Raw genomic sequence first — 12,801 nt, 5'->3', positions numbered from 1 at the left:
GAGATTTGCCGATTGAAACGTTTCTTTTAAAGGATGCTGTCCCATGCCAGGCCTCACGGACATTCCTGTCTTTCAGATATCATCCGCCAGCCCTCGGAAGAAGAGATCATCAAGCTCGCCCCCCCCCCCAAGAAAGTCTGAGGTTGAAGTCGAGGACGACTGCGCCGCAGAAACCCCGCCCCTTCCCCCTTTGCCCCTCCCACATCCTTCACCGCTGACATACAACACCGACGCACTAGCAGCCTCCCGACCAGTCAATCGAATCCCACGATGCCTGACAAGTCCCGCCTCTCCTCTGATAAATAAGACCTGGCAGCGAGAGAGGGAGATGGAGAGGGAATTCTTCCTTGAAGAGTCTGCCGTTTAACTGGCCCTCCGACAAGCTGAGCGTGTTTCAAAATGGCGTAACCTGTTACTCCCCCAGCAGTGCGAAAGAGCTTCAATATAGTTTGCTCCACATGCCAAGTGATTAGTCAGGGGTTGAACAAAAGTCATGGTACATTACTTATCATTTTCTGACAGCTGGAATTCTGTTTCTGCCGTTAAGCCCAAACCGTAAACTCCTGAGGTTTTTCCACTGCTTGTCGTGATATGGCATGGCATAGCGCAATAGTGTGCCCCGGTTATTGCAATTGAAAAAAAAAAGAAATGCCGCATGTATTATGCAGCCTATATCGCAATATAGTGTACGCTGTGTGGCGCCTGTTGTGATCATGGCAGCTGAAGTTGTAACGCTAGCCTTGATATTGCAGATGCAACTTGTTGTTAATCTGGTTTTTATTGTTATACGCTAATGGGAAAGATGCAGCTGACCTCAGATAGTATTTCCATTAGAAATTCACTATAGATCCAATTGTTACTGATCAGATGTTTCTCAAGAACAGAGAAAATTATTTACCGCATATTTTTTCCGCTACAGTCCAACTCTTGCCTGTAGGTGGGCTAAACTCACTATATCACTTGATAACTTTTCAGTCTTTAACATCTTCTCTATGGGAGAACTATTGTGATAAGTGTAATTATCATGATTCTGTCAAAAGTCGGGACTTTTTTGATCTTTCACCCTTACCTGAGATCACAAGAATCCTCACTTTTCGACTATTCATGTCTAAAATGAGATATCTCTTTTTAAATTATATATTGGAATAGTATATATTTAATATTTTTATAGGCTTATTTAAAAACTGCATTCCTTTCTGATCATGAAAGCGTACGCTGAAGACTCTTTAGACGTTTGTGACATCCAACACAATGTTATAGAAATGAAATTTAAATAAAAGCAGTAAAGGAGCAGTGTGGTTGATCAGAAGAGTGGTTAAAGAAGGAGCCGGAGAAAATAAGTAGAAACCGTTCTAAGATAGTATAGTGAAAAATCAACATAATTTTTCTGAAGTTCTTGAACTGTTGGGGAGCTTTTTAACGGATTGTCAGAAGTTTTAAACTGACAAATTAAATTAAATACTAAAGAATATCAACTAATAATATGTGGTGTTAAACTAAAACCCACTGTGGTGCACTATACATCATTACGAAGGCAAATCAAGGCCAATTTTAAAGCTTAGGGCAGTTGTGTAGTAGGTATCTGCTATCTCGGCATGATCAGACAACTTGAGATATCCCTTTACTGCTTCTCTGAGGACTTGAATCATTCCAGCCATGCACACGATCCTAAAACAAGACTGTTGACAATACACGCGTTATCACTGTGTTTCCACGACTCAATTAAGCCTTAGCAGAAAATGCGCATTGGCCTTCGTTTTCAATGCGTCGTCCGGTTTGAGCGTTAAAACGTTGCTCGCGGCGGAGTTTTTTGTTTGTTTTCTGAGGCGCATCGTGTCTCACTGTTCGCTTTGACACATAATGAATAAGCAGAGCGCGGCGAACGGAAGGTCCTTTGGTTTCACCGTGGCGTTTCTGCCTTGGTGAGGTGAGGCCTTGTCTTTAGAAATCCCACGGGACCCTCCCTCCGGCTGCCCGGTTTGGGAACCGCAGGCTTGACGAAACTCTGCTTTTGATGTGCCACGTTTCGTTCGTCCACGACTTGGTCCGTTGTCAGTCGAATCCCGTTTTTGTCCATTGGTTAACAAGCGTGGTACTTTTTTAAGTGTTATGTTTTCAGAAACTTTGCCGCTTTCTTACTCTGTTCCACTTATACTTCACGTGCCAAGTACCAAGCCTTTACAAGTGTTCATGGGAAGAAAAACACACAAAAAAGTTTTTTTTAAGTCAGACGATACTCAATTCTATGCAAAGCATCTAAAAAAAAGACAAACCTACAGGTCAACACACCCCTCGACTCTCCTCTATTATTTAGCGTCCTCCCCCCCCCCCCACATGACCCCCGGACGCTAATTCGTACGTGTCACCCCTAACAAAAGCGAAGCGATTGCATCATTTTCCCTGTGTTTCTGAAGGGTAGCTCTTGAAAAATCATCGATTGTGAAATTCCGTGTTTGGTCGAACTTTCTTAAAAATCTCTTAATTTGTCGACTAAATTCTGGTGTTGTTGTAATCTGGATGCCCTTGGTGTATATGTGTTAAACCATAAATATCAGCCTGGATCATGTTCAGTAAAGTTACGTTAACACCTTAATACGTATTTTCTCAGATTTAAGATAAAGCATGCTACCTTTTACAGTTATACAGCTACCTAACAAGATTATATTTACATATCGAGCTTTTCAGCTGCAAGCTGTGAACGGAGTAACGTGTTGAAGCACGGAATTTCTCGCTTGTTAATTATACAGAGGAAGTCGAAGTTAATTCGATGTAATGTTCAGTGGATGTGGTTGAATGTCTGCTATGATGAAGCGGGTGTTCTCACTTGTACCACTCTCGCTCCTGCGGAGAGTCTTGAAAACCGCAGAGCAGTGACTTATATATTGCTTTTTTTTCTGAGATACTGGTCTGTACGTTTCGAACTGTGTGCTTTCGTTGGTTGCTCAGCGTTTTTATTCTCGACCACAGCAGCCTCTTACCGCCAAAATGTGGTCTTGCCACTGTTTTGCTGTTGCCGTGTGTTTTAGTATGTTAATAGAGTATTGCTGGTGACGTAGAAGGTGGTGATTCAGTGTCTTTTACTCTAACTCTGGGCAGCATCGCAATGTTGCTTTGCATATCCACTTAAACACAGGGACCAAGAAGACAGAACCTGATCGATGTGATCTGGAAGGGGGTGACAAGCGGTCCAGGCAGTTTCTCTAAATTTTAGCTGTGCTGACCTCTATGCCCTCTAAAAACTATTTCCACAGACTGCTTGTTTTCAATCGGTTATGGATCCTGATTATCTGCTCAACTGGGAAAATCTCTCCTTCCAGAGGCGAGCACTAATGCACACGTGAACAGCATCGCTGTGCTTCCCACTTCCCTTAGCTGGCACAGACTCGAAATGGCTTAACGTTAGTTTTGAAATTTGATATCAACGTTGAAATTTTCCCAAAAGTGTCCGGATAGCTCCAGGGCAAACAGAGGAGAAAGTTGTTTTATTTGTTCTCTATGGTGCTTGGAATGTAGATCTGTTTAATTTTAATGTCTGTGATTGAGTGCTCAGTATTGTTTGGTGTTAAAAAAGGTTTTGATTTCCTCAATATGCTTGGTGATCGAGGTTCTATTTTCCTTCATGTCTTTGGGTATGTTGTCGGTAGATCTTGGTTAAAGGAGAGGCCTAGCCTCCTTTTTTGTGAGTCCTCATCCTCTTTGGCAAACACTAGACATCTATTGTCTCTGACACCCCTAACAGTCCTAACATTGTGGAAAATGCCAAGCTCTTGAGGTACACCCTGCTGAAGTCCTGCAGCTTTTTGAAAATGACCAATACTGTCTTTAATCTTGAGATCTCATTCCAAGACACGATCATGCATCACACAGAAACAGCCATGCATTCCATTCCAGTTTCCAGTTGTACTGCAAAAATGATATAGTTCGACTGAAATTCTTTTTTTTCCTGTGAAATTCAGAACTGTATTATTTAGTCTGATGAATGGTATATTTAAATTCCCCAGGTTTGGGTGGTTCCATAAAGGGCCTGTCTGCCAAACATACTCCAGAAAATGCCCCAGAAGAGAAAACAGGATTTTGCATGAAAACGTTGTTGGTTCTGGTAGGGACTTTACTGGCAATTCTTGGGGAGATACACCTTAAGGTGTGTAAGTGCTTACTTCTTCCTCTGAATAAATTCCTTGCCTTTGCTATCCTGTGCAACCCCTGAGTGTACATTCAGGCTGCATTGCTTGTAACAGAGTGCATGTGATGTCACACCAATTTCTCCCCATTCAAGAGGCCCAACCTTTTGGCATAGTGGAATTCTCTGCCTACTAAGAGTGCTGTGTGACTATGAAGTCTTTGGTTCCCACAAGCTGTTGGCTGTTGAAATTTCACATGTCTTGCATTATTTTCTAGGTTTTTTTTTTCAAGTCATAGAGAAAACCATAGAGAAATTAGAGATTTGTTTAATCTGTAGCCAGAGTTCTACATCAGATTTGGCAAATTTACTAGTATTAAATTGGGCATCAGGTTTCGTGTGGTGGGAGGCAAGTTTGTGCACCAATTTGGCCTGTATCACTGTGAAACCACCACTAAGAAAAACAAACTTGTGCCAGGCATGCACTCCCAGATTCAGTGTCTGTTAAAGAAAGGGGGATCGTTTTAGGATAGGCAGACAACTCAATGGAGTTCAGAGGTACCTCTTTCAGTTAGGTGTCATGGAGTTCAATGTTATTTCAGGGTACAAGAGAGTTATACTCCCAACAAAGATACTTTTAATATGAAATTTAATATGAAGTCTTCAATTCTCCATAAATTCATCTGTATACTAAATATGTCATTAATCTACATAATGTATTAATTGCTATTTGTGTAAATCAGAGCTGAGTATTTGGGCAATGACGATACAGATCTTATTCTTATTATTGATTATTGAGTACTATTGTAGGTAATTTCTGCTCTGTGCCATATATAATCATTTTCATGTAAACAATATATCTACTAAAGCCATGTCCAGTGCTCTCAAAATGAATCACTGTTACAAACTAATTAACAACTCAGCTGAAAGAATACCAGACCTCAAGCCTGGGGAACTATTGTCACCAGATTAGCACCACACACTTTTTTTTATTGTATTTTTAGATAGGAGCAGCTCTTTTCTTTCTTAATGAAGTTGTATATAAATATTGTGAGTTTATTTCAGTGTGTTTTTATTATTGATTAATTTATTTAATGCAAATATGGTTTAATGTAACAGAAAATGTTTACTAACTGGAAAAGTTGTAAAGACAAAAATGAGACTGTGCTCATAATTGTACATGAAAGGAAAAGAAGCATTTTCAGTAAGAATTGCATAATATGTGGTGAAAAGTAGTTGTCTTTTTAGTAACCCAACTTGTACCCCATAAATATACCAGTCCACATACACAGGATTATTGATAAGTGTATACAGTATTAATTATAAATGTACGATATTATTTAAAATATTGTAGATTTCCACATTTGTGAGGGGTGAGTGAAGTTGGGAGATTCTGTTTTCCAGCAGCAGAAAGCGTGCCCAATAGAGAATATCATCTCAACAATATTCAGCGTCTGTGTTATTTTGGCTGTAGGATATTTGGTAGCTTAGCATTTAACAGGATTTTCACACCACAAACAGAACTGCTTTGTATCGAAGGCTGAGCTGCGGTATTTCATTGATCGACGTAGCATGATTAAATCTGAATTCTAGAGAGGTTTTTGATCTATGTTGAAAATTATAATCAGGTCATATTTATGCGTTTTCCTGCAGGAGCCTGGTTGTGTGGACTAGTATCCGGGGTTTTGACTTATTCCAATTTCAGATATGCGCTTCTCCATGTCGGCGATTTCAGAGCCTATTGTTTTCTTGGTTTTTAATGAAATTCCTGGAGTAGCAATACGAGCAACTGAATCTGTGGCAAACTGCAGTTACCACTGTAACCAGCAGAGGGCACATGACTTGATATGCCGCGTAACTGTATTAAGGTTTTGTCCCGTTTGCTCTGAAGTCACAGAAGAAGCGATTGAAAATTTTACGTTTCAATTCGCAAAGCGTAATCTGAAGCTTATTTTTATTATTGTTATTATTATTTTTTATACAGCATGTCACCGTCGTGTTCGGAAAAAAAGCAAGCGAATTCCACGGTGATAAGACGAAAGCAGCTTTAAAATGAAGCCCAAGAGGGAAAGTCGGGAATGGACAGGTGATTTCTCACAATTCCACAAAGAAAGGAAGTGAAAAGGCTAGAAAATCGTTCACATCTGGATGCTTTTGTACTTTTATGGCCTGGAAAAGATTTCATGGAAGCCAACGGCTGGCTTGATACTTTGCATTGTATTCTCAGAAACAAAAAGAAAAAGGAAAGATGCAGGGCTAAGGAGTATGCAAAGAGTGCATTTTTGTTTTCATTTATTCTCCCGTTTTGAAAAGAGTAGCTTTGATACAGAACCACATTGCTTACTGAAAACACGTTATAGTTTGACAGAAACTACACAGTCACCAAGGCCTTAAGTTACTAACTGAAAAACAGGCTTAACCTGTTATATAAATAATAATTTGCCAAGTAAAATGATCACGTCCGATAGGCAAGGTTCATTTTTCATTCGAAAACCTAATATCTTTAAGGACCATTTCAGATTTCCTAAGCGACCTGAAACTGCATCTAGCACATTCTTTGAGGATCTCAGTGGCTTTAGAATCCAATTCTTATTTTAGCTTTTACATTCATTTTCTTAATAGCTTAGAGGCCACGTTCAGCCATTCAGTTCATTCTGCTTTGTTACACTGAAGAAATAGAGGAAATACTCTGACCTCCTAGCTCCGAAGACAGAACGGATTTCAGGGGAATCAACTGAAAGCCAAGTGGACTCCAGTTAACAAAACAGGAAGGCCAGACAGAGACGTGGTGCTGTCTCCATGGTTCTAGAGGTAGATTAGTAAAAACTGCACATCCATTACTTAGACTCCGTTTTGTATGTAAAAAATCAGGCCTCTTGGCAGGATTTCTGTCCAAATGTATTTTCCTTCCCCAACAAACGATGCAAAACGACATTAAAAAAAATGACAGTTTACATTCTGCACTAACGCTTCTGTGCTAGACAATGTGCCAAAGTGCTTTCATGCTGTGTGCTAAGCAAGATCTTGATTTGAAGATGTTTATTAGGCCGTACACCCTAAACAGTCAGCACATTAGAGGTTAGGTTGGGGTATAGATACAGATCTGTAACTGCTGTGCTGTAGAATACAGCTTCCTGACACAGTGGCTCGAGGCGCTGTACTGAGACAGAGATAGTAAGTTTTTCTCTCTTTCATGAACGCAGTGGGGTGACGAACAGGGCGGGTTGGAGCTGGAATAAAACCGAAGAAGAGATCTGCATTCCCATGCGTCCCTGTAAAGAAAGGCCCAGAGCTGGGGCAAAGACTAGCTTGTGCCGAATATTATTTAGGATGAAGATTATGAGTGAAATGTAATGCCTTTTCATTTACAGTCCATTATGGATCTTGGAAATTCCTGGAAAAGGGTTTTCCTGGGAATTGGTGGTGGTGGTGGTGGTGGTGGGGGGCGAGTTCAGATTGGAGAGGTGCTGCAATATTCTGTTACAACCTACTGATAATGGTTCTGGCCATTAGAAAAAGTGGGCATTAGCTGATGACTTTGGCAGAGAAAGGCAGGAGGGTGGAGGGGTATACATTTGAGGGAGATGCAGGATGATGAGATTAGCAACAGGGTGAAGGTGCAGAGGGGGTGTGGTGGGTGTGTGAGAGGGAACTGGACGTGAGAATACTCCATAAATACCGAACAGGATGCACGGATTTGTAAAGTGTCCACTCACATGTGTTTGAGAAGAAAGATTTCACCTCTTTGGGTGTTCTGTTATACAGCTGCAATCTAACCACTTGCTGGGGTCTCAGTTTGCAAATAGAGTTCAGTTTGAAGTGATGTGTGAGTGATCAAAATGTAAAAGGCTAAGATCACTTTAAAAAAAAAAGCTTCAAACCTGAAGGGTATTGGAAGGAAATGCTGGCACTGACTCCAGATCCATCTTGCTTAAGTCAGTTCCATGTTTTCCAGAAATAACTGATCTCTTCTTGCAAATTGACTTTAACTCTATTTTGTTTTGTTTGCTTTATGGTAGTTCAACAGTTAATACTCTTTTGAAGGGCTCTTGTTGTTTTTTTTCTTTCACAAACATTTGGTCCAAGGACTGGAGATTCATTTGCAAAAGGTAACAGATAGGCTTGCCGTAGAATTCCTCCCAGGGTCACAGAAATACTCCTTTTGAAAACAAAATGTGATGTTTGTGGTATAAAGCAGAGTCCGTACTTTCCAATGGTATAGTGCTGCATCTGTCTGAAGTCCCAGACTGAGCCACTGAGAGTTTTGGGGATGGGCTGGGGTGTATGGCAGACAGGAAAAAGGAAGGTTCTAATATAAGGGTCTTTTAGTTTGAGGAAAATTGAATACAATTACCTGCTGAAAACCAAACAGGCTTCAATGCAGGAGGGTGTTCGAGTCTGTTAGAAGAGACGAGGCAGATGGGGAGGATAGTGGAAGTACAGAGCGCTGTCTTTTTCTTTATTATTATTTTTTAAACATGACTGTGTTAGAAAAACCAAGAGTTTGAAAGATTGTTTTCCTTTCTGGTTGTGTGTGTGATTTATTTTTCCTGTAGAAGAAATAAAAAAACAATATTTTGCAAAGATGGTGACAAAAGGAACAAAGCTGAAAAATGTTATTTAAAATTAAAAAGTACAGGTGTGGCTTTTCCATGAATTAAATGAAACTAAACTGAAAGAAATGCCATTTTTGTCATTGTGCTCAAATAAATATAAATATTATATTATATATATTAAAATATATTTGCTAACCTATCCTGCTGTGGTCTGCTCATTTCAGAAGCGTTTTAAATGAGTCTTTGCGGTGCGTGTAATCTACAGTATTGTTCTATATAAGTGAGATATTTATATATTAAGAGTCTATGGTTTTATGTATTTAAACATACAGTATCTGAACCTCACCTAGTCCTCACCAAGTGCTAGCAATAGATAAATCTCACCTCATGTGACAAATAACTCTCACAGATTTTATTTTGTCGTTATTTATTAAACAACAAAAATCAGCCAACATTCAGAAGCCTTCTAAAACTAAGTGCAACTGTACTGATTCCAAATCAGGTGCCGTCCTTCGGATGAGACGTAGAACCGAGGTCCTGACTTTCTGTGGTCATTAAAAATCCCAGGGCGTTTCTCCAAAAGAGTAGGGGTGTTACCCTGGCGTCCTGGCCAAATTTCCCATTGGCCCTTACCAATCATGGCCTCCTAATAATCCCCATCAATGAATTGGCTTCATTACACTGCTCTCCTCCCCACTGAGAGCTGGTGTGTGGTGAGATAACTGGTGCACTATGGCTGCCGTTGCATCATCCAAGTGGATGCTGCATATTGTTAGTGGTGGAGGAGAGTCCCCATTACCTGTAAAGCGCTTTGAGTGGAGTGTCCAGAAAAGCACTATATAAGGGTAAGCAATTCTTCTTCTTTTTATTATTATTATTATTATTAAGAATGTAATTAGGATCAGGTGATGTTAAAAAAGCGCACATGATTAGTTGATGATTTGGACGAATAAGAAGTCTATCACTCCACAGTAAGAAAGATAATTTACAAATGGAGAAAGTTCAAGATAGATGCCAGTCTACCCAGCAGTGGGTGCCCTAGTAAATTCACCCTAAGATCAGACCATATGATGCTCCTAGAGATTCCAAACAACCTCAGAGATGCATCCAGGGATCTACAGGCCTCTGTCAATATGCTAAACGTTAAAGTTCATGAGTCTACTGTTAGGAAAAGACTGAACAAGAATGGGTTGCATGGAAGGATAGCCGGGAGAAAAAACCCTTCACTCCAAAAAGAAAATTGCTCCGCAGCTTAGGTCTGCAAAACAGCAACTTAAAGAACCACAAATTCTATGCCCAGAGAACTTCAGATGGAGTTCGCGGAAATTTTCAGTGGACACCCCAGGTAGGGTAAGGATCAGCATTTACACACTACTTACAGAATTTTTATTTTCAGGGATGGATTTTTGGCCCAAGTTAAGTTGAAGAAAAGTGGTTTCGTGATCCTAGCTGAATTGTTGTTTTTTTTTTCGGAAACTCCGGGGTCCCTGGATGTCGCCGTGCACTGCGCGGTTGTATTCCAAAACTGAGTCGGTCAGATTACACGAGTACCCAAGCAAGATTGAAACTCATTCAAATGCAAGTGCTTCTATCCGGGGTCTTGATTGTTTCCCACTCATTCCTTTTGGTTTGGGGAACATGTCAAAATCCTATGCCCAGAGAACTTCAGATAGAGTTCGCAGAAATGCTCAGTGGACACCCCAGGTAGGGTAAGGATCAGCATTTACACTAGGCTTCACAGGCTTACACTAGGCTGGGCAAACGATTTAATTTTTTTTTAAATAAAAAATGAGATATAATGATGTGTTCCTGCTTAACTTAGACATTGCACATTGCACGACTTTAAAACCTATAAAAACAGGTTTCGAGAGTTAAAAACCACTTTTATGCGCGAAAAACAGGTGATTCTTCTTCCTCATGATCAGCTCAGAATCTTTATGTACGCTGTAAAGTTTTTACTTCTTAATTAAACGTTTAAAATACACTAATTTCATAAAGACAACACACGTTTCGAAGAGAAAAAATCCCATTCATTTTTCATTCCTATCACAAATCTCCTAAACTTCAACTGTGCTGTAACTGCAGGAAGCTTCTTGTCCTCATCTAAATTCCTCAGTTACACATCTATTTCTTCCTCGCTGTTCCAAAGTCCCCCATACTTTCCTATCTCTACCGCTAGTACTTCCTTTGTCCTTATATCTCTTGTTTCTTTTTCTATCTTTTTTTCCTTCTTCTCTCTACGTGTCTGCAACCTGGCGTCTCTTATCCTAGCCATCCTCTCACAAAACACAGCCCTCTGCTCTTTAACCGATTCTCTAGCTTGAGATAAAACTTCTGCCTTCTTTTCAGAATCTAGTTTTTCAAGCCACTGCCAAGACCTGTTCTCCTTGAACATAATCATACCCTCGACAGCTAATGCTGTTGCTCTGGCCTTAACTTTAAGTAAATTATCAAAGATTCCAAAAGCCCTCTCACAGCTAACATTCGTCTTGGGTGCTGATTCAAGCTTTTCAAACATCTCCTCTGAAACCTCATCATACCTGCCATATTCTAAATGATCTGCTACCATCCTACAACACACCTTTACAAAACTAGCAAGGATCGGTTCCACAGCCTGTCAGTCATGTCCTCAAATTCAGGGCTCCTCTGTTCTGTTAGCTTCTGCAGAAGAGGCCCAGAATGTACCTCACCTCTGACTAATTTACTGCTAGCAGCCTGCCATTCTTTCAGCTTGCACACTAGCTCCCTGTATCTTGCATTCATTTCCAAAACATGCTCTTTTTTTCCCCAGAGCTTTCCACAAAGGCTCTGTCACTAATTTACAAATAATTCCCAGTGCTCTGCATCCTGCAATAAACTGACCTACACTCAAATCCTCAAACACACGCTGAAATTTCACTGCTCTCCTTTCTTACTAGGGGCAGAGCAAAGATCTGGCGGTTAAAATCTTCCCTTCCGCTTTTTCTTAAGCGGGGTTTCTTATTAATGATCCTCTGTACATACAGACTAATCACTCGCTGAAAATATTCTTTTTTCCTGTTCATTTCTTAAACCTAGATCGAAATTGTGATTTAAAGATATCAAAAAGCATCTGTTTCCTATTTGATTTTTTTGGCTCCGGAAAATTTGTAGATCTCCATCATCGCTCTGTTCGTCAAGATTTTAACATCTTGTTTTTGTATTCGTTCAAATTTTGACTCTACATCTATCCCTAATTCCTCGAAGTAGCTACTGATGTATTGCTTTCCCTTACCACCAGGGCACATAAGCGTTTTCTCTGGATTCATCTTTTTTCTTTCTCAGGATCTCTCTCATTCGCTGCAGCTCGGCGCCAGAGCGGTTAAAGACGGCGATAAGTCAGACTCCCAGAGGCAGGGGGGGCGTCTTCCCGCTTCCCGCTTCCATAACTAAAATGCCAAATAGGAGTGGCTTAAGCGACAGACACAGTCGTGTAACTGACAGTTTGAGGTAGCCTATCGTGTATATTTCGCTTTGTTGCTGATAGGTTAAGCTTTCGAAACTCAGCCCCAATGTCATGTGACTTTTTCGTTGGTTAAACGCAACGAACGCAAGCACCACCATGGTAACTGGGATGTGTAGTTTTTAATTTAGTTTGAATTATCACTGTACTTCGTATTTGGCCAGGGCTTTAAAGAGAGGGCGCGCCAAAAATGACGTGATTATCTGTCCCACAGCTGGAGCTTAGCCGAAATTGGGTCATGCAACAGGGCAGTGATCCAAAACCCACCGGAAAATCTATAACCTGAATGGCCGAAAAAAAAAATCAGAATTTTGGAATGGAAAATGTTACAGAACACGTCACGTTATCGCTGCTAAGGGGGCTTCCACGTGTTACTGTGCTCACGTACTTTTTTCACATACGGCTATTGAATGTTGGCTGATTTTATTTGTTTAATAAATAATGCGAAAGTAAGATTTGTGTGTGTTATCTGTCACATGAGGTCAGCTTTATCTACTGTTAGGACTTGGTGAGGACTAGATGAAGGTCCAATATCTCTTAATACGTATAGCCATAGAATCGTAAGGGGGTGTAATTTCCTTTTCACATCATTTTATAATATATATATTAACATATACACCTGAAGAAGGCTCCACGGCCGAAAC

General features: G+C 40.4%; 1 protein-coding gene across 3 annotated transcripts in view; it reads left to right on the top strand.

Annotated features, from left to right (window-relative positions):
- The window catches only part of LOC102693944 (proliferation and apoptosis adaptor protein 15), a 59,387-nt gene extending 50,512 nt beyond the window's left edge, over window positions 1-8,875 (top strand). For all 3 annotated transcript variants that reach the window (XM_069188587.1, XM_069188585.1, XM_069188586.1), the window contains exon 4: window positions 77-8,875. In XM_069188587.1, coding sequence (XP_069044688.1) covers window positions 77-141 — 65 coding nt within the window. In that variant the 3' untranslated portion in view covers window positions 142-8,875. The remainder of the gene's footprint in view (window positions 1-76) is intronic.
- Window positions 8,876-12,801: the final 3,926 nt, after the last annotated feature.

Source organism: Lepisosteus oculatus, chromosome 4 (genome assembly GCF_040954835.1).
Source record: "Lepisosteus oculatus isolate fLepOcu1 chromosome 4, fLepOcu1.hap2, whole genome shotgun sequence".
Lineage (NCBI taxonomy): Eukaryota > Metazoa > Chordata > Actinopteri > Semionotiformes > Lepisosteidae > Lepisosteus > Lepisosteus oculatus.
Note: the sequence above shows the minus strand (reverse complement) of the source record. Positions and strands in the feature narration are given on the sequence as shown.